This window comes from Rhinopithecus bieti, unplaced genomic scaffold (assembly GCF_001698545.2).
Source record: "Rhinopithecus bieti isolate Rb0 unplaced genomic scaffold, ASM169854v2 scaffold_68778, whole genome shotgun sequence".
Classification (NCBI taxonomy): domain Eukaryota; kingdom Metazoa; phylum Chordata; class Mammalia; order Primates; family Cercopithecidae; genus Rhinopithecus; species Rhinopithecus bieti.
Genome location: NW_016827519.1, coordinates 1,447,851 through 1,474,740, shown reverse-complemented (window position 1 = coordinate 1,474,740; position 26,890 = coordinate 1,447,851). Strand labels below are relative to the sequence as shown.

The 26,890-nt window shown below is 36.3% G+C and overlaps 1 protein-coding gene and 1 long non-coding RNA gene across 3 annotated transcripts in view; one reads left to right on the top strand and one right to left on the bottom strand.

Moving 5' to 3' along the window:
* The window catches only part of LOC108523317 (uncharacterized), a 79,391-nt gene extending 53,364 nt beyond the window's left edge, over positions 1-26,027 (bottom strand). The window contains exons 1-2 of the long non-coding RNA XR_001883791.1: positions 25,999-26,027; positions 14,273-14,331 (exon numbers count right to left, since the gene is read on the bottom strand). This is a non-coding gene — a long non-coding RNA (uncharacterized LOC108523317). The remainder of the gene's footprint in view (positions 1-14,272; positions 14,332-25,998) is intronic.
* The window catches only part of SLC5A12 (solute carrier family 5 member 12), a 96,872-nt gene that overhangs the window by 7,296 nt on the left and 62,686 nt on the right, over positions 1-26,890 (top strand). For both annotated transcript variants that reach the window (XM_017863848.1, XM_017863849.1), the window contains 2 exons: positions 663-829; positions 14,223-14,329. In XM_017863848.1, the coding sequence (XP_017719337.1) occupies positions 14,291-14,329 (39 nt within the window). In that variant the 5' untranslated portion in view covers positions 663-829; positions 14,223-14,290. The remainder of the gene's footprint in view (positions 1-662; positions 830-14,222; positions 14,330-26,890) is intronic.

Genomic DNA, 26,890 nt, shown 5'->3' with positions numbered 1-26,890 from the left:
CCCCCCCCCCCCCCCCCCCCCCACATACACACTTCTAATTGATATGGCTCACTTCACCAGCTTGGAGCATAAGTAAGTTCATAAAATATACTATTTAAATAAATTGCTCAAGCCCTCATTTGTCTAACTTGGCAGGATGTCTCGTTCCTTTGCTTTCTACTTTCTAGTTTCTGAAAACCCTGAGAGCTTACTTGGATCAAAGGGCCCAGTTACATCTGGGTTCCAAACATGAGGCAAAGAGAAACCTAAGAGCTAGAATGATATCTTGGCTAGTTTTAGTATGCCATCACTTCCATCATTTCTAATTAAGTCACTAATAAAAACTGACATTTAAAATTATGGTACATGCTTGTCACTACTGTGGTTACATTCTTGCTGTTCCAGATCTTTCCAGAAGCTACATGTGCTGCTCCCAACCCCACTCAATACCTACATGTAAGTGAAGGGAGTATGACCAGGACTGAGCAGATATTAAACAATATTTGTTTTTCTTCCTGGGTACACATTACATCTATATTTCCTAGCTTCATTTGGAGTTAGTTTGAGACTCTATAAACAGATTCTGACCAATGCAAATGAGAGGAAGCAATGAATGCCAATTTCAGGCCTGACTATAATACCCTGACTGATTGCCTGTGTTATTTCTTTCCTTTCCATGGCAGATGTGGAGGTTATACATTAAAGACGATGATATCACAAGATGGAAGGAGCCTGGATCCCCGAGTGATAAATTGGAGGAGAGTTGCACAGGGAAGCTCTCTAGGAAAGCTGTCCATCAGGCTGGAAATGATACATAAGCCTTTATCCTGTTAAGCCACAGAGGTTTGAGGTAATTGTTACTACATCATAATCTATGACTAAAACAGAAAGCTCCTTTGAGGATTACAACTCTTCAAGAATATATTCACACCCTTAGTCATTAATTCCAAGGCATAATCTTTTTAGTAAACCAGCTTAGTTAGTCATGAGCTATGTAAAAGTCAGTTTTCTTCTCCAGTCATTTAAGAGTCCAGGCCAATAATCCAGATGTCTATTAGTCTCATAGCTAGTTCTACTTGGCAGCCTTCGGCACGCATTCCAGTTGTCACACCTCAGCTGGGAACATCTCAACCCATTGGAGAGAGTCTAATAAAATTACACCTCAAAAAACTAGTATTTGATGTTTCTATTTCTTTCTTCCCAGGGGGCTCATTGATTACTACGCAAATTTACCTAAGACATCCCCAGAGAGGAACTCTATATATCAAGGAGTTTTGTGGGGGCTATCTCAGTTAGTAATTGAGAAACTGTATTAAATCCTTCCTCTAGAATAGGGGCGAACAGACTTTAGCCTCTAAATTCTGGTCAGTGCCCGGCTTCTGTACAGCCTGTAAGCTAAGAATGGTATTACCATTTTTAAAAAGTGTGTAAGTTTGTAAATGAACAAGGAGAAGAAAAAGGAGAAGAAGCAGGAGCAGCAGCAGCAAAGACCTCATGTGGTCCCCAAAGACTTAAGCCTTTACTTCCTGGCTTTACAGTAAAAATTTGCTGGCCTCTGCTTTAGAGCAATGGGTGAGAGCAAACCTTAAATTGGCATAATTATGAGGACTCAGTTAAGTGATATTTCCTAGAAAAAGAAAATTTACTCCAAGGTGATTTTCAGTGCCCATTCTTAGAAATAGACATACATGGAATTGCTTTTTAAGCTTAGCCTCACTTACGTATCTTGCCAAAATTTAGCAGTGTATATATGAATGTGAATAAATTTGGAAAGTTATATGCCAAAATATCAAAAGCCTCCCTTTTGCATAGAAATGCTTCATAGATCATTTAAAATATATTTTTTTGCCATCTGTGGTTTTCTAATTTTCTCCAATAAAATATATTACTTGCATTATTTTCAAAATATTTTCAAAAAAGAATTGTGTATAATTCTGGGTGAAATTAGAAATATGAACATTAACATACGAAATGTATGTAGAGGTTAAGTCTTATGAAAAATAATTTAATGAACCATGGGAATTTCTCCTGGAGATAAGAAAATTCAAAGGAGCTGTGATCACATCTCTGAAATATCAGAAAGAGCCATCAGGGGAAAAAGGAATTTAACTTATTCTATGTGATAAGAAGGAGTAGGAATAGAACAAATTGGGCAGTTCATAGGGAGACCAGTTTCTGTTTATTATAAGAAAGCTCTTTCCAAAAGTCAGAGCAAGCCAATATTTGTGATTGTCATGAAAGGTATTGAGAAGTACATTGGATAAATATTTGACAGGGAAGTGGTAAAGGAGATTTGATCATACACAACAGGACTAGACAGGGGTCTTTGAAACTATTTCTAATCCTATGTACAAGCAGACAACACTGAGTCTCTGAAAATATTGCAAATCTCAATAATGCATCCTATGTCTACTCAGGTCACATGCAGTCTGCACATCGACATAATGCCCAGTCATTACTCATCTTTTTCTAGTTATTAATATATAACATTTCTGGAACCAAATTCACGGGGAAGAATCAAACAATCTGATTGTATTCTAACTTTGCACTGACAAGAAATCTTCAATAGAAACCTGGTACCTGACATGCATCAGTTCCTACCCAGATAGCAGGAAGAAAGAGAGGGCAGGCAGACAGTAAAGGAGCAGGAAAGAAATTAGAGGAAGGGCACAGGAGTCGGTGTGATACAACCAGGGCTCTTTTCCCAGAACTAAGACAAAATTACCAGGTGACTATATTTTCTCTTCAGGAAAATCAACCCTATCTTGCTTCTTTCCATTGTTTCTGGGCTTTGTGTTGGTTTTTTTTTTTTTTTTTTTTTTTTGTCTTTCTGACTTTCTTATTGTTTTAAAAATATTTTTCTTGTCTTAGTTATTTAAAAGTGATCTAAAGAAAAGAGTAATGTATCCAGATGGCAGTGTTAAAGCAACCTGGAGAAAGTAGCTAAGCAAGTTGTGTGATCAAAGGCAGCTTCTTTTATGGTATAATTAAACACTTTTAGGGGGAAAAACCCTACAGAAAAGAACAGAGTTAAAGGTGCAGCCATTGGCCTTCTACCCAAAAGTCAGAAGCCAGAACAGCATATAATTAGCCTCAAAGTCTAGGGACACAAGAAACCACTAAAGCAAATTTTAAGATTGGTCTTTTTTTCCTTGCCCCCAAACGCTGCTTAAGATTAAATTACAGGATGTTGATGATGCTTATATATCCTTGGAAGTCACTTCCAATCTCTGTGTCTCATTTTCATCTGAAATAAGATTAGAACTACTGTTCCTAACCCAAAGTCACCGGGATTCTTATGGCTTTAGGAATACAGGATAATAACAAAAATTATTAAATTGTTTTTAATTATCTCTAAAAGCTTAATGGAAAACATAAACCATGAAAGTAATCGAACTATTGAGTGTCTGCTTTTGTTAAACATTTATCAACGCATTTAGAGCATATTGGTTTATAAAGGTGATGAAGAGTGCTGTCTACTAATCATTTAACTTATACTTTATAAGTTAATTTATTTATTGAACTCTATAGGACTTGCTGGGATATAAATGGTGAAGAATGTTGGTAACCAAACATGGTCACCCTGGTCATGACCTTTGTCAAGCTCTCTATTAAGTGAAAAAATAAATGAAAGGAGTCTGTACTGATAAAAAGATAGAAAACTCCAAAGTAGGCAATTTCTAATTGCCCCTCAAGTCCTTATATTCTTCAGTTTTAGGTTTTTAATTTCTGTAGCCTAAATTTGCCATGATCGTATTTCATATTGTTCATTCAAAATTAGCTTCCTAGGATAAACTTGGGAAATCGCCTCTCCTGCAAAGGAGAAAAGGGTGACATTTATCATTACAGAAGCAGTAAAATTGACAACCAGCCTTCTTTGACTACATCGTAGGTACCATTTAAAGAATAAAACAGCTTTTGAAAATGTAAACCCCAGTCCTTTACTTTGCCAAGGTTTTCCCTCTTTAGGAGGGCCAGGGCTGGTGTTCTTAAGCACACAACTACTTCTTTATGTATGTTTCCATGAAGCTGTTTTTAAAATAGAAACATTTACTTTGGATCTTCCTTGTGAGCAATGACAAGAATGGAGTTGACAACTACACAGAGAATCTCAGTGCCCACCTTTTCAAACTCTAGACGTTTAAGTGGCCAAAGTGTAGTCTCTTTCTTTCTGTAATGCACTATTTCAAGTCTTTCACATCTGCCATTGGTATTATTTTAGTAATTGGATTTTTGGCCTTCAATCTTACCATCTGACTATAGCAGTAAGATAACTCATTCTAAGGCATAGTTCTAAAAATACTTCCACTTAAAATCCTTCAAGGGCTTTTCACGGAATACAGAAAGAAGTGAAATCTTCTTAGCCTGGGATTCAGGGCACTGTATGTTCTGGTCTGGAATTATTTTTAGACTTTCTTCCCATTGCAATCTCCTCTATCTTTAATTCTAGCAATAATTCTGTACTTATTGTCCTCCATTGTATCATGTACTTTTCATGCCTCCAAGCTTTTGTTCATGGTGTTCCCACCAACAAGATTTTACTTTATTTTCATTTTGAATTTTTTAAAATTAAACCCTTTGGGGACCAGCTGAAATATTTCTTAAAGACACGTAAGATCCTCTCAGCAATTCTGCCTCTGTACTTCATTGGTACTTTGAACATGTTATATTTGACCTTACATTGCATTATATAGACTTGCCTGTTACATCTATGAATGGCTAGAGATCAAGAATTAAGTTTTTAATCTTGAATTTCTCCAAGGACTTAACAGAATCTCTAAAAAAAACTTCGTCGCCCCCAAAGTAGTCAACTGACAAATTACTTTCTCAAAAGATCCTAGAGAAATAAAGTACCTACATATGAAGAGATGTCTTCCTGTTACTTAAGAACTAAAAAGTAAGACTTATTTAATTTTTTCATGTTTGAGATAAGCCTCCACAATCTTCATTAAAAGTTTCCCTCAGCTACTTTGGTGTTACTAAGTTACCAAATGTCATGACCAGTATTCTGGTTGCTTTATTGTATTTTATTCTACCAGATTAGGAGCCCGCTCTCTGCTGACTGCTACTGGAAAATCATCCTTACAGCAGATATTGCCAAGGGTCCTGAACAGAAAGATTCTTCCTGATCTCTGAAAAGAACATGTTACCAGTCAAGAAAAAACAAATTTTATTTTCTTCAAAGTAGGGAATATCCTCTGCGGGAATCAAGGATGAGGAGCCTGAGGTTTTAAGGAGATCTGACCAGAGCTGCTCAGAGGTGTCAGGCACAGAAGAGGATCCTGAGGCAAAGCTAGAGTGGCAAGTCACTAAGCCACAGAAAAGAAAACAAGCCAGAAGATTAAAGAAAGAGTAGCGCTCAATAGATAGGCAGACTTGGTGTCAAAGATAGAATAACATGGAATCAACCGGAGTGTCCATCAACAGATGAATGGATTTAAATAATGTGGCATATATGCACAATGGAATACTATTCACCCCTAAAAAAGAGGGAAATCCTATCATCTGCAACAACATGAATAAACCTGGCAGATTATTATGTTACGTGAAATAAGCCAGGTACAAAAAGACAAATGCCACTCCATCTCACTCATGTAAGGAATCTAAAAAAAAGTCAAACTCATGGAAGCAGAGAGTAGAATGGTGGTTATCAGAAGCTGAGGCTGTGGGGTTGAGGAGATGTTGGTCAAATGATACAACATTTCAGGTAGAGAGAAGAATGTGTTCAAAAGATCTATTGTACATTATTGTGACTATAGTTCGTAATAATCTATTGTGTACTTGAAAGTTGCTGAGAGTTTAAATGTTCTCATCACAAAAAATAAGTATGTAAGGTAATGTATATGCTAATTACCTCAATTTAACCATTCTACAATGTATATGTATATGAAAACATCATGTTGTGTGATATACATCTATCATAAATATATAGAATTTTTATTTGTCAACTTAAAAAAAAGCAGGGTAAAGATTCCAGTGATTATTGTTTTCCCTTGTTATTAAAACATATGAATTTCTATTCCAGAATTCAGCATGAGGTATAAGTGAGCAGAGATGTTTCCAAACAAGAAAAAGCTCAATATTTAGCTAACTTACACAGCCTTACTATGATAAAATATATGATTTTATTAAGCTCTAAGAAATATTCATAATGGTTTGTAGAATTTTTGCAAGCTCCCAGGAGCCAAGATTTAATACATGAGGGCATCATTACAGTGGATCTATCCAAATTCAATCACATTTATTTTTGGAACACCTTTATTTCAGGAAGAATATTTCCTCTAGCTTTACTTTCTCATCCTACTGCTTTACTCCCAGCAAAGAAAGTCTTCATTGTAAAATTCAGAGAATTTAAAAATCCCTCTGAAGCCACTCTTACTTTAATTGTTCAAGTCTGCCAATCTAACCTCTTCCTTTATGAAACCTAAGGCTGCCATCTGCAACTATTTGAAGATAAAGAGGTCTAGATCCAAGCCTTACAAAAAAGTTTCTTCAAGGGAGGCTTAAAATGCATCCTGTGACATGAGAGTCGCATGACACCAGCTGAGAATAAGGCCTTTTGAGGCTGCTGGAGAAAGCACTCAGTGGAGTGAGAGCAGAGAGGCTGTTCTCATCAGCCACGATTTACACACTTTGAGGAATCATCCCCCTTCCCTCTGTTCATGAGTGATTTGTGCTCAGTGAGCTGACATTTTCTCTTTTCATTCATTTATTTTATTAAAATCAATACATGCCTTACTATAAAAATTCTAAATAAAAAATATTATATAAAAAGCCAAATTATTCTTTTACCACGCCCTTATATTCCCAATTTTATAGTCAGTCCCAAGTCATTATGTATCCTTACACATATTATTGTCTACATGTGCTAAAAAGAGTATGCTCATGCATTTTTATTATCTACATAATATTTCATCACTTTACATATGATATAATTGTATTTCATGGACATCATTTCATATAAATCATCACGTCCAGGCAGTGTGTTCTTATCACAAGCTTATGAAGTGAACTAGAAATAGAAAATGTTTTGTGTCTTTTTTTTTTTCCTGGAGATTGGATCCTCTGCTTAATTCCAAATAATCAGTTTGCATTCCTCTGTTCTGTAGCTGCAACTAGAGAACAATTTTAATATTAATATTTGCTTTTTGCATTTCTTTACCATGCCCTTCAGTGAAAATTTACCCTCCTTTCAGATAAAGAACAACTGTAGAGCAGTTGTCAGCCACTCAGCATTTCAAAGCAGAAAGATAAAGGCTGATCATCAGAAACCTATAACACAAATAAAAGCAAGTCTTTGCTGGATGGTTTACTGCAGATCATTTCTGTTTTCTTCTTTTCCTCTATCTTTACCCCTTTCTATCTTTCATGTTTCCTTTACTTCTCCTCTGTTTTGACCTCTCCTTTCCTGGGTGGTTTTCCGCTGCCTGTCTGCATTTCTGTTCTTTGCTCATGCTTTTCATTTCTATCCCGTCTTACTCTCCTGCTTAACTATTGATTTTATAAAATTATAGTACTTCTAAAAACATTTTTGTGGTAAAGGCCCAATTGAACATACTGTGGCATAATTACACACAGAGCACTATATAATCATTAAAATTTATAGCATGGAAATAAATTTTGATATGGAAAATGTATATGACACATTGTCAATTTTAGAATCTACAAAACAATATATATAGCAAAATCCTGTTTTGGAGATAATTCTATTTATAGAGACATACGATTTTTAAATAACAGTTTATGGGGTTTATATTTGGATAGTATGACGTTATATTATTTTACATTATTTCTTTTCACTTTTATATTTAAAATTTTTTTCTTACTTAGCATACATGTGAAATAAAATGTTTTTTAAGAAGTAACTTTTAACACATTTGTTGCATTTATTGAATGAAGTCATTTTGTCTTTTCTAAAATTTCAGCAAGAAAAATTATAAAGTTAAAAGTGCATAACAAAGGAAAAAATTAAATTAAAATTAAGATTTGAAGTAAATAAAAGATAAAGTAATTTTTCAACCACTTAAAAGCCTAAGAAACAAGTACGAGACAATTTTTCTATGCAGCGTTAATGAGGGACTTTGAGTTGAGGCAGCTGCCACAACTAGAAAGAGACCTATTCTGCTTATTTTCCAGGTTCACATTGCCCCACATGGCCTGAGGTCTACTAGGCCCGACACAGTCAGCCTGGATGGAAGTTAGGGGCAGAGCCCTATAAACGTATTTGTCATTTCAGCATCTTTCTGAAGACAAAACAAAACAAAACAAATAAAAAATAAACTTAAAAAAATACATTTCTTTTTACCTGTCTGTGGCCCTTGACTGAATTCCTACTCCCAAACCTTTCCTCTACCCTGAGATTCTGGGCCCTAAAAACAAACAAAATCCAGCAGGTCTAGGGGAAACCACAGGAGTTAAACATGAAGAGGCTGCCATCTGGTGGCCTCTTAGACCGTGCTTTAATTGTCAGTTTAATTATGCAACACAGCTGGGTCATATTAAACTTGTTTCAAACTGTAGTCCATAGATTATACATACAAATCCTATTCATGCATTCGAGAAGAATTGGGTTCTGATATGGTCATTTTTTTATTACTTTTTATGAAGAAAGCGTCATTTGAATTAGGGTGTGTGGCCCATTTCTGGCAGCTTTGCCATTAACATGACTCTGAATGACTTACTGTCTTTAGTCTTTGGAGACTCTTAGAAATTCACAGTGCACCTTACTGTGTGTGTTTGCTGCACACTGATGACGTTTTCCAGACCCGGGTAGAGGCAGCCACACAGAAGGTCTCTGTGTATTAAGCCAACAGAGACTATATTATGAAGATGTCTTAAAATTTCATCATATGCAAAAAATTGTATCTGGAGGATTTATTCCAACACACAAACACACACAATATTCATCTATTCATTTGCTTTTCCAATATTTGAGGAAAAGGCATGGTGGGCTTCAAATTGCTTTGTGTCATTTTATCTGATGGCAGATGGCTCCTTTGTCAAATAATATTGAAATTACTGAAACATTGAAATTACTGAAAAAAACTTCAAATCTCTTCCAATATAGGCTCTTCAGACATAGAAACCAGTTCCTGAGGGCTGCAGGTTTTGGAAACAAAAAATTCAAAGAAGTGAGTGTCTCTACCTTTCAATGTAACTATGGCTGGCTCATCCTCTCCTCCTTTAAAATCAATTCTGAGAATTTATGTTCGTATTGACTCATCATACTCAGACATCATACTAAGTTCTCCCTCTAAATATCCCCTGATATCTTGCCTCTTCAAGCATCTTTCTTTTATTTTCATTATTTTCTTCAGCCACTTCCTCCTGGTATATAAAGTAGTAAAAACTCCATTATCCCTAAAATACAACAAGAGCAAAACTAGTTTTGCTCCATCCGATATTTTCTTAAGCCACCATTCCTCCCAGTTTTTCTTCTTTCCCTTATAAGCTTCTCAAGGGTATAATTCACTTTTCTGTCTTTCTGTGATTTTGAGGATGTGACTTAGACATGGAACTCAGTTGGATACATAGATTAAGATGTCCTCAATAGTGACACCGTATCTTAATTAATCAGAATAAAAAGATCATCCAGAAAACAAATACGGTTTGACAACAAAAGAGGGCCGAGGGTTAGAAGTTAAGAAACGCCTACCTATAAGAGGCAGACAAAGAAAGCAGGGTCAGCATAGCAGCCCAGGTGGAACTTCGGGACATAGCCCTGTAAATACACTTGCGTTTTTGACATCTTCCTGAGGACAAAACAAAAGAAAGGAAATAAAAATAAAATAGAAAGTAGTTGATGAAGAGGGGCCGAATGATGAAAGAACAAAGTGGATACAGCCAGTACCAACAATGGTAGTAGAAGTGAGAGGTGAAGCCGGCAGAGGTTCTGGGTCAAGTGGGGACTTGGAGAACTTTTCTGTCTAGCTAAGGGCTTGTAAATGCACCAATCAGCACTCTGTGTCTAGCTAATTGGGTGGGGACTTGGAGAACTGTTCTGTCTGGCTAAAGGATTGTAAATCCACTAATCAGCAATCAGTGTCTAGCTAAATGTTTGTAAATACACTAATCAGCACTGTGTAAAAATGGACCAATCCGCTCTCTGTAAAATGGACCAATCAGCAGGATGTGGGCGGGGCCAAATAAGGAAATAAAAGCTGGCCACCGGCCACAACCTGCTGCAGTCCCCTTCCATGCTGTGGAAGCCTTGTTCTTTTGCTCTTTGCAATAAATCTTGCTGCTGCTCACTCTTTGTGTCCACACTGCCTTTATGAGCTGTAACACTCACTGTAAAAGTCTGCAACTTCACTCCTGAAGCCAGCGAGACCACGAATCCACCAGGAGGAATGAACAATTTCGGACGCACCGCCTTTATGAGCTGTAACACCCACCGCAAAGGTCTGCAGGTTCACTCCTGAAGCCAGGGAGACCAGGAACCCACCAGAAGGAAGAAACTCTAGACACATCTGAACATCTGAAGGAACAAACTCCGGAAACACCATAACTTGGTTATGTCTATTTTTAAAAAAGATGAAGTTGGTATATGGGATAATTACTCAGGATTTCAGGATCTTCACATTGACTGTCTATCTATTATATTACACCATGTTCTAGAAAGAATTTCGGAAGGCTTGTTAAGCGACTTGTACAGCACAATAAAATATCATAAAGTAGCCTAGGTTAAATGTGGGCAAAGAAATAAAAACTGTAAAAGAGTGGATCTGAGATAGAAACATAAATAAGGCTAATTCTTCAAACTATAATGAGCAACACATTTAATATGGGTGTGAGCCAGAAATTTTAGTCTAAACTTTCTGGCAGTTATGTCAAAAGTGAACAACCTGGCAATTAAACCAGGGCATCATGCAATAAAACCAGATGGGTTACTAAACTTTTAAGTAATCTTAGATTACTTAATTCAGAGGATAACCTCTTATTTGTATGTGTTTCAGGTGAAAATTATTTTTCTCTGCAACAAGATTATCTCTCTCTTTCTTGACACCCTCCACCCCCACCCCATTATACACAGATGCACACACAGAAAAAAGTACCAAAGCTGATAGTAATTGAAGAATAGGTAATATCCGCATTTTCCCATATCAGCTAGTTTTGGTGGATAATTTAACATGCCTTCCTTTGCCAAAAATAATTCCAGACAATATTCCCTTGATATACAAATATACGATTGATTATTTTGCACTTATTTTTGTGATAGGCTTGATAAAATTACAATTTATAGATAGGGTGATTAGAAGAAGAGAAGTGAGAGAGAAGAAAAAACGAAATTTTCTTTTAGATTTTTACTATGATACGAAAACCTATGAGCCAGTGTTTGACCTTGATTGTAAGAGAGCTACACCATGATGCTTAACTGAATCTGCTACAAAAAGTTACCTAAATTTGTCATACAGATAATATTGTGTATCTAAGGAAATATTAGAAAACTCATGCAAGTCAAATGTGTAGGAGATCAAGTACTGACTGAAATAACATATAGACATAAGAACACAGTGTCATTTGCAATAAAGTATAATGAGCTGCTAAATTAGGTACTGTGGTCTTAAAAGAGCAAAGTATTTTTGGACAAACCCAAGCCAAAGTAAGTTCTCCAAATGAGAAAGTCTCATTAAAGTAAGATGTTTGGGCTCCACATTTCTGTCATAATGATAATCAGGTACTCCATAACAAGGCGTTGGTGGATTGCTGCTTTTATAGGCAAAGCCACTACAAAGTCTTGGCAAGTTTCATTTTTGTTACATCCCAACCATCAATCCCAACAGACTCTGTACAGCTTCTGAAATAGTAAGAACATTTCATTTAGCAAGGAAGAATTTTATGGGGCTTATTAAATAATACCCTTGTGAGCAAAAAGGATAGAGAAATGACCTTAATTACAGTTTGAAATTGAATGGAGAAACAAACACACATATCGGACAACATAAAAACACATTGGTTATATGACAATTGGAAGAAAGCTTGAGTCCAAGAAAAGAATAAGTCCTAGTAGAAAGGTCATGAGCTTTGGAATTATATAAATCTGGATTTGTGTTAAGTGTATGATCTTGGGAAAGTAGAACAATTTTCTCGGTCTCAATTTTCTCACCTGTAAAATAGGAATAGTGATACCTATTTTTCAGAGTGGATAGAAAAAACAAGGAGATACATTGATTAACATACCTTGCACATAGCCAAGGCACACAGAAGAGTCAACACATGATGACCACTTTTTAAGGTATTTTTTGACATTCTGCATAAAGGTATAGCCCTTAGTTTTAGAAATGCAGAGTCTAATAGGAAGATGTGCAACACGTAGTGATACATTTTTGACTGAAGCTCTAGAGTCTGAGATGAAAATAAAGGGTGAATGAACTTAAACAGTTGTAACAATAGCAATAATAGATACTATTCATTGAGTACTTATTATATACCCAGTCACAATGCTAAAAGCTTTAATATACTATTTAATTTTATTCTGTGAATATCTTGTTTTACATGGAGAATCTCAGAAAAGCTAAAAAATTAGATAAGTGGAAAGCAAATTCCATTCCTCAGAGGGAAATTATATAAGGTCACTTAAGAAGCTTTCAACTTCAAGTAACAGAAAGCTAAACTCAAATTCTGTAGTTTATTGATTCACACAATTAAAATGTCCAAAACTAGGGTAGCCCTAGTTGATATTTGGCCCTGATATTTATTATTTTAAGAACCAATTATCATTTAGTTCCTGCTCTGTCTTCCAAAGATTTGCTGATTGAACAATTTAAATTGTGTGCTTATCCATTATCAATTATTTGGGCTTAAGGAATATGATGTGCGAACTCCTTTAAAGCTGACTTAATGTATGCCCTTGTGAACCAGTCGCTATAGCCAGAAAGGGGGATGAAATTATGCTTATCGGTGAAGGCCTACAAAGGCCTCTTCTTGCTCGGAAGTTGTGGATATCAATCCTATTCAAACTCTAGGATTGTGAAAAGTGGAGTTCTTTTGGGAAGGGAAAGGAAGAGTAGAAGTATTCACTCAGCAGAGTAACCATGAAAGAGGATTAAAAGTGAAATTCTGGGAAGGCACTATGCTTAGAAAACAGACTAAAAAAGTGACCTTGCAAGAGAATGAGAGTGTTTGAACATGTAAGAGGAAAACAAGAATATTACTCTCATTTGATCATAAAGCCTCACTTAATATTTTGCAATAATCTTCTCTTTCTCTTGAAATATTCTAAAATTCTTTTTTAGAATTCTAAAATTCCTTTTTGCTTTTCAAAGAGAAGATATGGAGAGTCCAATCTCAGGCATATTGTATGGTGTTTGTTGTGTAGGGTCCTCTGACTTCCAACACTACAAGGTCTCTGTGATGCCTTTGGACTGGGCATAATCCCCACTGCCACTCCCAAGGTATTAGAAGACCAAAACATTAATCCCATAGCTGCACTTTAATATTTGAGAGGATGCACACAGCATCCTCTCAAATATTAAAGAGGAAGAACATGCTCAAACTATTTTCTACTAGATGAGATTACTCATTGAAACTAAACATACAGCATTGCTTTATGGAAACAGCATAAGTTGAAAGGGTCCTACAGACTTGAATTGGAATCTGACTTCTGATGCCAGTTGCATGACCTTAACCAAGTTACCTCATCCTTTTGAAGCTGAGTTTCCTGACAATAAAATGGGAAAATTAACGCTATTTGAAAAGTGTTTATAACATCGAATAAAACAATGTGTACCTATTAGTTAGCATGATGCATCATAATTGTTCAATAAATGGCATCTATTATATGTTTTAAAGTTTCACATGTGTGTAATGTATAAATTCCTGTCATTATCTTGCCTCCCTTCAAAAAGAAAAGGGAGTATAAATAATAGTGTTCACTCATATAAGAATTGAAGTCAAGTTTTCTAGGTATGAATTTCAAAGTCACTTTTTAATAATTGTGTGTTCTTGGACAACTTATTATCTCTGTACCCAGATTCCCAATCTGTAAGCTAAAAATAACAATAGTACTTTCTCAAAGTGTTGTTAGGAAAATTAAAATACCTGATAGATGTGAAGTTCTTAGACCTGCCCCGATGCTCACAAAGCAAGCAGTAAACATTAGCTTGAATTTCCATTATATAGGATGATGATGACAGGACTTATAACTTTAATAGCGCTATCTCAGGGATGCTGCACTTCCCAGGGCACTTTTTAATAACCTGACCTCATTTCATGAGAGTACTCTTCTCCTTGGTTGTCTTTAGGTACACAATCTGGTCAAAGATATATGAACTCCTGGTGAACCCATACTCACCTTCGTGCCCAGCCTTTGATGTACAACGTGGTCAGGATAACAGCAACCACTTCACAGGTCTGTTGTGAAAAATAAATGACATGACATTTTCTAACCATCCAGATCTAGATAAGATTACATGGGAGCTCCATCATATACTATCTAGAACTTCAAATCCTTCCTCAGGTGAAACTGAATTTTACACTCTCATGTTTAATTCTGGTCATGAGATTTTGCTTTTTCTGAATTTTTTCAGAATTATGAAGACTTCGCTTCCCATACACTTCTGAATTCTCTAATGGTTTTATCAGAAAATAGGGCCCCGTCCTTGAATATCAGAAAAGAAGAAGGGAGAGAAAGAAGGATGAGAGGTGATTGAAAGAGAGGTTAAGTAAACACAAAACATTTAAGTGTGTAGTAAGGATCACTGAAGATTTGGAAGAACAAAAGGTGTGTTACATGTCAATACTTTAAAGAAATCTCTAACTAAACATTAGATATTCCCACTTAAAATTCCCATATCAAGGGACTTTTAGCCACTCATTGTTTCACCCTTCAAAGTATACTAGCATTTACTCTTACAGTTTCACTTTCTCTGAAATGGCTTACTCATCAAAGGAGTTTGCTAAGCAAATGTTTTATCTATACCCATGAACAACACTTAGCACAGTGAAGGCAAATAACAGTTGCTCAACAGATATAGCATTTACTATTAATGCAGATAGTAATAATCATTATTATGACCTTACCAAGGAAAAGGGCACTGGTCATGGGAGGAAGATATGGTTGCAAAGTGTTATGCTATTTATTTCTTAGATAGTAATTTGGGGCAAGTTACTTAACCTTCTTCCTCTCATGTTCTGCGTCTGTAAAATGAAGTATACAATTTTATCTGCCTCAAAAGGTGGTTGTATGTATTGCATGAAAGAATATGCAATTTGCATAGCTCTGTGCCTGGAATACACTTTACATTTAATATTTATTAATTATGACTACTATTATTTGTATTTATGAAGTAAATGCTAGTTCAGTCAACACATTTTGAAACCCCCAAACCCAATTAGTTGTACCCATGGCTTTCTTTCCCAAGCTACTTCGGAATGCCTGGTACAATGGTTTGTAAAGAAATGTTATTTTCACTGATTAACCTATTAGAATATAGGAAAACATATTAGGGCATTGATCTCTCCATCTATATATAAGTATCCTAATTTTTATAATATTTAAATATAATACAAAATATATAATACATATATTTAATGTCTATACAGCATATATCTAATATCATAATATATATCATCCTCTAAATGTTTATATTTGAATATGCTTTATAATTTGCATAATAGTATATGCAAATAATTTATAAGTCAACTATATATATTAGAAGTATGATTTAAAATTTTATATATATATTAGAAGTATGATAAAAAAATTTTACCATGGAGTATGACATTTAAAAACATTTTTTTGAAAACCAATGTATAACTTTCTTGGCCATAATGATATATTTAATTTCCTACAAGATATCAATTTTCCAGGATCTAACCAAACTCTTAGGAACAACATCAGTTGATGTGGGTATAGGAGAGTCACAGCATAAGCCATTAACTAAGCAAAATAGGTATCTAAGTCTAACATAGAGGGCTTGTATAATAATTATTATTACTACAACATTTGTTAAGTACTTATGTATCAGACTTTGGGCTAAGCAGTTTTCATATATTATCTTATGTAAACCTCATAAATATTGGCTGTGGTTACTACCGTTCCTGTTTTACATACGAGGAAAGCCCCAAAGAGGCTAAGTAACTTGCCTGAAGCGACGAAATCTGAGTTAGAAGTCACGTGGTCTGACTGCTCCATACATACCAGCATAACAAGATGTGGTTTTGTTACTTTTCTGTTATATTTGACTGAATCCAATATTGAAAACCTGCTAATAGACCCAATCTCATTTGAACCTCACAGCAAATCTTTAAATTGTAATTAGCTATTTCTATGAATGGTCCATATCATAGAGGTTGATGAGCCAAAATGTGACCCATTAGATCACTGTACTGCAGGTTCCTTATATAATACTTTTTTCTTGTATATAGCCATTGCTCTTAGTTAAAGCCTGAATTCTGGTGAGTTGAAATATCAGACAATTGATATGTTCATCTAATGCTTACATTTTGATTCTCAAGTGTAAACATGAACATATTAGTCTTATCTGTTGTTTCTGATCAATTTTTCAATGTAATCTAAAATCTATGAGTTGTATAACTTCGAATTATTTGTGAAATGCAAATTCCGTTTTCTGTATTAATAAACATCAAAGGTCTTTCATCAGGTTATAACCCATTGGATAAAGAAGCAACTAATAACGAACTCCTTTTTGTAAAGTGTGATCAGGGGATGGATTTTCTTTACTTCTTTGATGACTAATATCCTCATTCATTTTTAAGCTTCAGCAAAAACACAGGCCTGTTCATAATAGTCACATTCACTGCAAAAAGAGGTCATCATCTTCTAAATAAATGTGTGATGGTGGATATAAACATACGTATATACATTCCCAAAATTTCACAGAAAATATTTGAAGTTATATGGAAGTAGAAAAGGGAAGAATGATTTCTTGTGCTTTCTGCAGTTTCTGAGAGAGATCTAGAGAGACAGATTTGTAAATATTTTTTGAAAAGTCCCTAGTCCAACAATTTATGAGCCGCAGAAATAAAGTAGAGACAAAGGCAATTGCCTGGTTCACTAAGTTCTCATAACTCCCTCACCCAAAATAACAACATGATGAAAAGAAGTTGTTTTTGGTCTAAATGATCAGGAAAATTGCATGAGTAGTCCACTTCACATTGCAGATTTTAAGGTTATACTAAAGTTCATATATATGTATATAAATATATTTATATGTATACGTTTATATATAGATACACATATATATTTCTTATATAGCATACATCTTGCCTATCTAGTACCTAGAGCAGAAGATGACAACCTTTTTTATAAAGAAACAGACAGTGAATATTTTGGGTTTTGTGGGCCAAAGAGTCTCTTTGCCATTGTAGCAGGAAAGCAGCTAGAAACAATAGTAACTAATTAGGCATGGCTATGTTCTAATAAAACCTTATTTATACGAACAGCAAAGTCCTATGAGGATCACAGTTTGCTGTTTCCTAATATAGAGCTACAGCTTCCAAAAAACCTTCACCATCAATAAATCTGAACATAGAAGCTACATATACATGGAATATGCACATATGCGCATGTGTGTGTGTATAATAATATCTTTAATGATGGAAGTCCTATTCAAGCCTCATTTAATAAACTGAAATCCTTCTAAATTCTCATTTTTAAATTAATTCTATCATTTAAGTATCATACCAAATTCATGAGGCAGAAAGTGTACAGACATTATTATTTATTCACTTTCATTTTGTAGAAGATGAAGCCAAGACACTAGCTCATTAGTGAAACTTGAACCAGTTCTTCCAAACTCCAACCATGGGCTTTTTTCTTTTACTGGGTGACTTTAAAATGTAGCTATTATAGCAAATATTGACTCTTTCTTAAATAAATTTATGCCTAGATTTTACAGTGCTATCTTGTAGACAAGTGTGGCTATCAGGTACATCTAAATACGAAATCAGAGTAGCATATAGTTAAATTTTATATTAGTGCATACATCCTAAAATATGACATTCAAAGGTTTTGTTTGCAGCAGTATCAATCTCAATTTTATGACATCTGTATCTCAAAGATCAAACACTCTTGCTCCTATACCAAACGAGGACTGGGACTGTAATAGAATTAACGCAAAGCTTTCTCTACATTTTTTAGTAATCAAGGGAGGTCAAAGGGAGGCACAGAATGGAATTAGGCAGAAACTATACAGAACTGATTTACTCTGAAAACGAAAATGGAAGAACTTTTATTTGATTAAATGGTTGATGTATTTTTCTCCTGAGGAGAAAAAAAGCGAGAGAAGAAAAAAGCAAAGAAAAGGGAGAGGATGACTAACCAAAATAGCAAAATATAAACAAACAAAATAAAATAAATAGGAAGAATGGGGATGGCTAGTGTTTAATTTTAAATCGTTTGCTTTGCAGTGATGGAAACAGCCCCAATGTAAAGTCTGCTCCACATTAAAAGCCCAAGTGCAATTTCTTACATGTGTAAATCAAAAAAAGAAGGCAGTGCTTTTTTTTTTTTTTTATTTTTTTCAGGTCGGGGGGCGGTGGTGTACTGTCTGAAATTCTTTGGCTGGGAAAGACAAATTCGCTCTTGGATTAAATGCCCATTTTTCTTAGAATGAATCACTAGGCTAAGTTGGAAGTGGCCCAAAATAATCAACTGGCTATCAAGTGCCTTAGTGACCTACTTACATTGGAGGCCTCCCTGAGCGAGGTGGCATGGCAGCCATTGTCTATTTTCATTCATTCATTGTATTTCATCAAGTGCTGTACTGATCTACTTATATTTGGAGGCCTCCCTGAGTGAGGTGGCATTGCAACCATTGTCTGTTTTCATTCATTCATTCTATTTCATCAAGTGCCTTACTGACCTACTTACATTGGAGGCCTCCCTGAGTGAGGCAGCATTGCAACCATTGTCTATTTTCATCTTTCATTTACATACTAAGCTGATCTGTCCTTAAATCAAGTTTTGTACTGCTTATGCTCAATCCAGAATGAAAAAATGTCCATTTTATAATGTATTCCTGCTGAAACTACTGCCTGGCTGTAAGACTTGGTGGGTCCAAACATGACCCAGTTTATAATGGGGAGTTCTAGACATATGGTCACTTGGTCTCAGTGGCCAAGCTTTCATCTCTACCAGAGTTCAGAATCCGAAAGTCTACCCATTGAATCTCTCACTAGGGCCTGGCATAAATTCTTCAATGCATCTTTCTTCACCAGTGACATCTCCGTCACTAAAGATTTTTTGAGATCATGTGGCCAAAGTGGCAGTCCTGCTTGTACTGAAGCTTAGATCTGCTGCAGAATGTTGTCTATCTCTGGTCCACCATAGAAGCTGACATTTTTTTCATGATGTCCAATATGTGGACCAGAAAAGTATTCCTAGGTGTGAAATGGGTTGCCTCCAGGAAAAAAACAAAAACAAAAACAACTTCCGGGAATATACAACCCACACAATTTAGCCTCCGCTTTAAAAGAATAAACTGACATATCCCTGACTTCTGATCCCTTTAAACGTTTTGCTAAAGTGGTGGATCTCTAAATATTAATATGGGTATCTTGCCTCCACAGCACTCATGCCTCAGCATGGGCTTTTGCATGCTAGCTGCTCTGGCTTATTCTGGCCAATAAGTGTACGTCAGTGATATACTAGATCAATGTGATATTCTGCAAGATGTTGGAATAGCCCAGCTCTCCTCACCATGTTATAATAGAGAGATGGAAAGTTAACATAACCCTGGGGTAAAACTGTGAATATAGTGTCAATTTTTGTAAATGTCAACTGTTTCTGGTCCTCTATCCTGATGGGATAGGAAGGAATACATTCACCAAATTAATGGTCATATAACATGTACCCAAAGCCATATTATGCCAATCGACTGTAGAGAAAATATCTTATTTGGCATGATACCTGTGATTGATGCTACTCCTTGAGTGAGCTTGTGGCATCTTATATCAGTTTTTACAGGAGTCCAGACAAGCAAATAAAAAAGATGTATGATAGGGACTTTCACCCATGCTCTTTTTAAATCTCTTAATATTTTATTCTCCATATAATCTCCTCTAAGATGTGGTGTTTTTGATTTACTACCTTGGCCAGGGGTGGGAGGCAGTTTCAGAGGTTTCCACTTGGCTTTCCTCACTATATGAGCAATTGCATCATAGGTAAAGCACTTGGTGTGGGGGTTACTCCAAGTGTCAAAAATACCAATTACAAGCGTACCTCCGTGGACTGAGAAAATGATCACCAGTGAGTTCACGTACCCACTGGATCGACTGTAATTTAGACTTTGAGGATGGTGTTGTTGCTTCAGATCTCCAGGTATCAATCACCTTAGGGATACTGTGTTCTACTTACCATCTCTCCAATTCTCAGTGGCTCAAGCACCCTTGACTGCCACCCTGATCTTGCCATTTCTTATGAGAACTGGTGACAACCTGGTTTCTGGCAGTAAACCATTGCCACTGAGATTCATTGCTTTATGGCCTCTTCATTCTCACTGCTATTAATGAGGCAAGTTCTGTGGCAGCCTCTCCAACCAGCTGATCTCAGAGATGTTGATACCTCTCTCTCCAGCAATTCCTAGTGGTTTTGGTGAATAACATACACTCCAGATCTGTTGGTAAAACCCAGTCCTGTGCTAATCACATACCTGTCTAGCTTGCTCACTTACCTGAGCCTATTTTTTTCTTAATAAAATTTTAAAATTTAGAATAGTTTTATATACACAGAAAAGGTACAGTCCTTGTGAGGATTCCCATATGTACCCCAGGCAGTTTCCTCTATTGTTATTATATTATAATAATATAATTGTTACAATGAATGAACCAATACTTATACGCTCTTATTAACTGAAGTCCCTGCTTTTTTTGAATGTCTTTAGTTTTTATCTAATGTAATTTTCTGTTTTTGGATCTCATCCAGGCTACATTACATTTAGTTATTATATCTCTTTAGACTCCTCTGGATGGTAACAGTTTTTTAGACCTTCCTTGTTTCTAATAATCTTGACAGCTTTGAGGAATACTAATCAGGAATTTTGTACAATGTCTTTTAATGTCCATCAGTCTGTTATTTGTATCATGGTTAAACTGGAGTCCCTGAGCCAATTATCCCTTTCTCTGCTGCTGCCATGTACTATGTTAACCAAAGCACTTCAACCCCACTCAACACGGGTCATTGCTTTTCAGTTCTCTGGGAACCATTCTGATAGTGAATTTGTGTGATTCTCTGTTGTCCTTGCCAGCATGTTAAATATCATATCCTAAAAGGACGTTCCCAGATCAGCAAACTCTTCTTTCTCTAGTTTTACATTCTGGCTGAAGGTACTGATGACCATGGAAAAGATAGGCCCTTGAGAATATGCAAAATTGTGGTGATATCTCTCGATATACATAAGCAGCTTAATAAAGAAAATTAAGACTCCATTTTCAAGAAGCAAGAAAGTCCTAAGTGATGCCTGGGTCTATTGTGCAGTGTTTAGCTTTTGGCTGGCACATAGAGAGTAGGCAATCCAAAACATGCATTTCTTTTCTTTTCTTTTCTCTTCTGTTGGTTCTCTCTCATGGTCTGGCCTTTGAAAGAAAATTGCACGGTATGCTTCCTGGGTGAGCCTTCAGTTGCCTAGGAAGATGAAATGTGAAACAACTTATAGAAAGGTGTCATTCAAGACAGTTCAGATCCTAAAAATCATTGAGAATTTTTTTTCAGCTTAGAGATTAAAGGGTACATGTGCAGGTATGTTACATGGATAAATCGCAGGATGTTGAGGCTTGGGATCCCAACAGTCTTGTCAACCAGGCAGTAAGCCTAATACCCAGCAGTGGTTGCTAAGGCCACACCCCCTCCATCCCTCTTCCATCTAGTTGTGTGCAGTGTGTACTGTTCCCATTTTTATGTTCATGTGTATCCAATGTTTAGCTCGCACTTATAAGTAAGAACATGTGGTATTTGGTTTTCTGTTCTTGCATTAGGTCATTTAGGATAATGGCCTTCAACTCCATCCATGTAGCTGCAAAAGACATTATTTTTTCTTTTTTATGGTTGCATAGTATTCCTTGGTGTACATGTACATTTTCTTTATCCAATTCACTGCTGATGGACACTTAGGTTGATTCCATGTGTTTCCGAATAGCACTTCAATGAACACACTGGTAGATGTGTCTTCCCGATAGAATGAATTGTTTTCCTTTGGACATATACCCAGTAGTAGGATTGCTGGGTTGGATGGTAATTACATTTTAAGTTCTTTGAAAATCTCCAAATTGCTCTTCACAGTGGTTGAACTAGTTCGCATTCCCACCAACAGTGTATAAACATTTCCTTTATTTCACAGCCTTGCCCACATCAGTTGTTTTTTGATTTTTAAATAATCATCATTCTCACTAGTGTGAGATGATATCTCATTGTGGTTTTGATTTGCATTTCTTTCTTTCTTCGATGATTAGTGATGTTGAGCGTTTTTTCATATGTATTTTGGCCACTGATATGTCTTCTTTGAGAAGTATCTGTTCATGTCCTTTGCTCATTTTTTAATTGAATTTTTTGTTTCTCGCTTGTTGATTTGTTTATGTTCCTCATAGATTCTGGATATTAGCCTTTTGTCAGATGTAGAGTTTGTGAATATTCTCTCCCATTCTGTAGGCTGTATGTTTAGTCTGTTAGTAATTTATTTTGCTGTGCAGAAGCTCTTTAGTTTAACGAGGTCCTGCTTATCCATTTTTGTTTTCATTGCAGTTGCTTTTGGGGGACTTAGCCATAAATTTATTGCCAAAACCATGTTGAGAAGGGTATTTCTTAGATTTTCTTCTAGGATTTTTATAGTTTGAGGTGTTATATGGTTTTTATTTTTTTTCTTCTAAGTTAAAGGGGTACAAGTGCAGGTTTGTTGCATGGGTAAATTGCATGTTACGGGGGTTTGGTATACAGATAATTTTGTCACCCAGGTAATCAGCATAATACCTGATGGGTAGTTTTTCAATCCTTGTCCTCATCGCCTCCCCCCCCCACCCTCAAGTAGGCCCAGTGCCTGTTGATCCCTTCTTTGTATCCATGTATACTCAACCTTTAGCTTTAGCGTGTAAGTAAGAACATGTGGTATTTGCTTTTCTGTTCCTGCATTAATTTGCCTAGGATAATGAACTCCAGCTCAATCCATGTTGCTATCAATGACATTATTTCATTCTTTTTTTTATAGCTGTGTGCTTTTCCATGGTATATATGTATGAGGTCTTATATTTAAATCTTTATCTTGAGTTACTTTTCATATATGCTAAGAGATAGGGGTTCAGTTTCATCCTTCTGCATATGACTAGCCAGTTATCCCAGGACCATTTGTTGAATAGGGTGTCCTTCCTTCATTGCTTATTTGTGTTGATTTTGTCGAAGATCAGATAGTTGTAGGTGTGTGGGTTTATTTCTGGATTCTCTCTTGTGTTCCACTGGTCTGTGTGTCTTTTTTTCCCCAGTACTATTCTGTTTTAATTATTGTAGCCTTGTAGCATAGAATTTTTTGCGTAGGATTTCTTTGGCTATTTGGGCTCTTTTTTCATTCCAAACAAATTTTAGAATAGGTTTTTCTAATTTTGTGAAAACTAAAATTGGTCTTTTGATAGGGATAGCATTGAATCTGTAAATTGCTTTGGGCGGTATGGCCATTTTAACTATATTGATTCTTCTAATCCATGAGCATGGAGTATGTTTCCATTTATTTGTGTTGCTCTGATTTATTCTGGTACTTGTCTTTGTAGAGGTCTGTCACCTCCTTCATTAGATGAATTCGTGGGTATTTAATTTTCTTTGTGGCTATCTTAAATGAGATTGTGTTCTTCCTTTAGTTCTCAGCTAGAATGTTAATGGTGTATAAAAATGCTATTGATTTTTGCACATTAATTTTGTATCCTGAAACTTTACTGAATTTGTTTATCAGCCCCAGACGTCTTTTGGTGGAGTTGCCAGCGTTTTCCATGTATAGAATCATATCCTTAGGAAACAGAAATGGTTTGACTCCTTCTTTTCCTATTGTGATGCCTTTTATTTCTTTCTCTTGTCTAATTGCTCTGGTTAGGACTTCCAGTACTATGTTGAATAGGAATGATGAGAGTGGGCATCCTTATCTTGTTCCAATTCTGAAGGGGAATGGTTCTAGTTTCTGCCCATTCAGTGTAATGTTGGCTGTGGGTTTGTCATAGATGCTTCTTATTATTTTGAGGTATGTTCCTTCAATGTCTAGTCTGTTAAGAGTGTTATTGGCTGGGCGCGGTGGCTCACGCCTGTAATCCCAGCACTTTGGGAGGCAGAAGTGGGCAGATCACGAGGTCCGGAGATCAAGACCATCCTGGCTAACATGGTGAAACCCCATCTCTAATAAAAGTACAAAAAAAAAAAAAATTAGCCGGGCGTGGTGACAGGTGCCTGTAGTCCCAGCTACTCTGGAGGCTGAGGCAAGAGAATGGCGTGAACCTGGGAGGCAGAGCTTGCAGTGAGCCAAGATAGTGCCACTGCACTCCAGCCTGGGCGACAGAGCGAGACTCTGTCTCAAAAAAAAGAAAAAAAGAAAAGAAAAAAGACTGTTATCATGAAGGAATGTTGGATTTTATCAAAGGTTTTCTCTGCATCTATTAAGATGATCAAATGATTTTTGTTTTTGATTCTGTTTATGTGGTGAACCACATTCATTGATTTGCGTATGTTGCACCCACCTTGCATCCCAGAAATAAAGGCCACTTGATCATGGTGAATTAACTTTTTGATGTGCTGCTGGATTCAGTTTGCTAGTATTTTCCTGAGCATTTTTGTGTCTATGTTTATCAGGGATACTGGCCTAAAGTTTTCTTTTTTCATTATGTCTCTGCCAGGTTTGGGTATGAGGACTGGATTTTTTTTTTTTTTTTTTTAAGAATGCTAAAAATAGGTCCCCAGTTTATTCTGGCTTATAGGATTTCTGCTAACAGGGATGCTTCTAGCCTGATGGGGTTCCCTTTGTAGGTGATCTGGAAAATATATCATTTTTTTCTAGCAATTATTGCTATTTTTTTCCTTTACACTCAATGACTATTCCCTGGAATGAAGCTTAGTCATTTAGAAACTCATAGATGTTCAGCTAAATCTAAATCTCATCTTTTTGATCCGTGATCATTGGTGCAGACTGTGCACCAATAGTGACATCTATTGTCACTATTGTGTCACTATAGTGACATCTATAACTAGATAAAACAATCATTAACAAAAGCCAAAGTCCAAAACTAAATCTTCACCTGAAGGAAAAATGGACTTTGTTTTATGCAAATTGCTACATAAACTTTTAAAATTTAACAAAGTGAGTTAAGCAGTGCATTTATAAACTTGGTATCCTCAGTAGTGAGACCATTTATAGAGTTGTCATTTACTGAATTCCACCTATGCCTGCTCCTGTATCAGCAACTTTATAAGTATTATCTTATTTAACCCTTAAAACTATGCTACATAGTATGATTCTCATTTTATAGGTGACACTAGATCAAAAGTTTTCATAACTTTGCTCAAACCTGTAGTGTGGAACAGAGCTTGGAAAGGAACCCCGATTTTTCCCAGACTATAATCTGTCCACTGTCACATCTTGCCTTCTTAATACTAAATATAGTTCTATCTTACAAAGTCACCAGTTGATTTTTAGCCCCTCCTCCTCCATTAGTTGTATTTCATGCAAGATTTACAAGTTTAGTTAGTTACTTGAAGCCTGAAACCTTTAATCAAGATATAAGATCTCTCTTGGGGAAAAACATATATATGGCTTAATAGTGGATGAGCAGACAGAGCCACACTTCCTAAAAATCATATCATTACTTTTGAGAAGGATCATTATGAGTCGATCCTTATGAAGAAATTACACGGAAGTGCCTAAATTTAACACATAGAGATAAAAATCAAACAAAACTGTTTCTATTATTAAGTATTATGAGGTCTACTTGCTCTTCTTTTTCATTTGTTTTCTGTTGCATTAGTCTGTTCTCACACTGCTAATAAAGACCTACCAGAAACTGGATAATTTATAAAAGAAAGATGTTTAATTGACTCACAGTTCCACACGGCTCAGGAGGCATCACAATCATGGCAGAAGGCAAAGGAAGAGCAAAGTCATATCTTACATGGCGGAAGGCAAAAGAGCTTGTGCAGGCGAACTCCCATTTACAAAACCATCAGATCTCATGAGACTTATTCACTACCACAAGACCAGTATGGGGAAAACTACCCCCAATATTCAATTATCTTCATCTAGCCCTGCCCTTGACACATGGGGATTACTATAATTCAGTGTGAGATATGGTGGGGACACAGCCAAACCACATCATTCCACTCTGGCCCCTCCCAAATCTCATGTCCTTATGTTTCAAAACCAATCATACCTTCCCAACAGTTTCCCAAAGTCTTAACTCATCTCAGCATTAACTCAAAAGTCCACAGTCCAAAGTTTCATCTGAGACAAGGCAAGTCCATTCCACCTAAGAGCCTGTGAAATCAAAACAAGTTGGTTACTTTCTAGATACAATGGTGTACAGGCATTGGGTAAATACAGCCACTCCAATGGGAGAAATTGACCAAAACAAAGGGGCTACAGGCCCCATGCAAGTCCGAAATCCAGTGGGGCAGTCAAATCTTAAAGCTCTGAAATGATCTTCTCTTACTGTGTGTCTCACATCTAGGTCACACTGATGCAAGAGGTGGTTTCCCATGGTCTTGAGATGCTCCTCCCCTGTGGCTTTGCAGGATACAGCCTCCATCCTGGCTGCTTTCACAGGCTGGCATTGAGTGTCTGTGGCTTTTCCAGGGACACAATGCAAGCTGTCAGTGGATCTACTATTCTGGGGTCTGGAGGATGGTGGCCCTCTTCTCACAGCTCCACTAGGCAATGTCCCAGTGGGGACTCTGTGTGAGGGCTCCAACTCCACATTTCTTTCCACACTGCCCTAG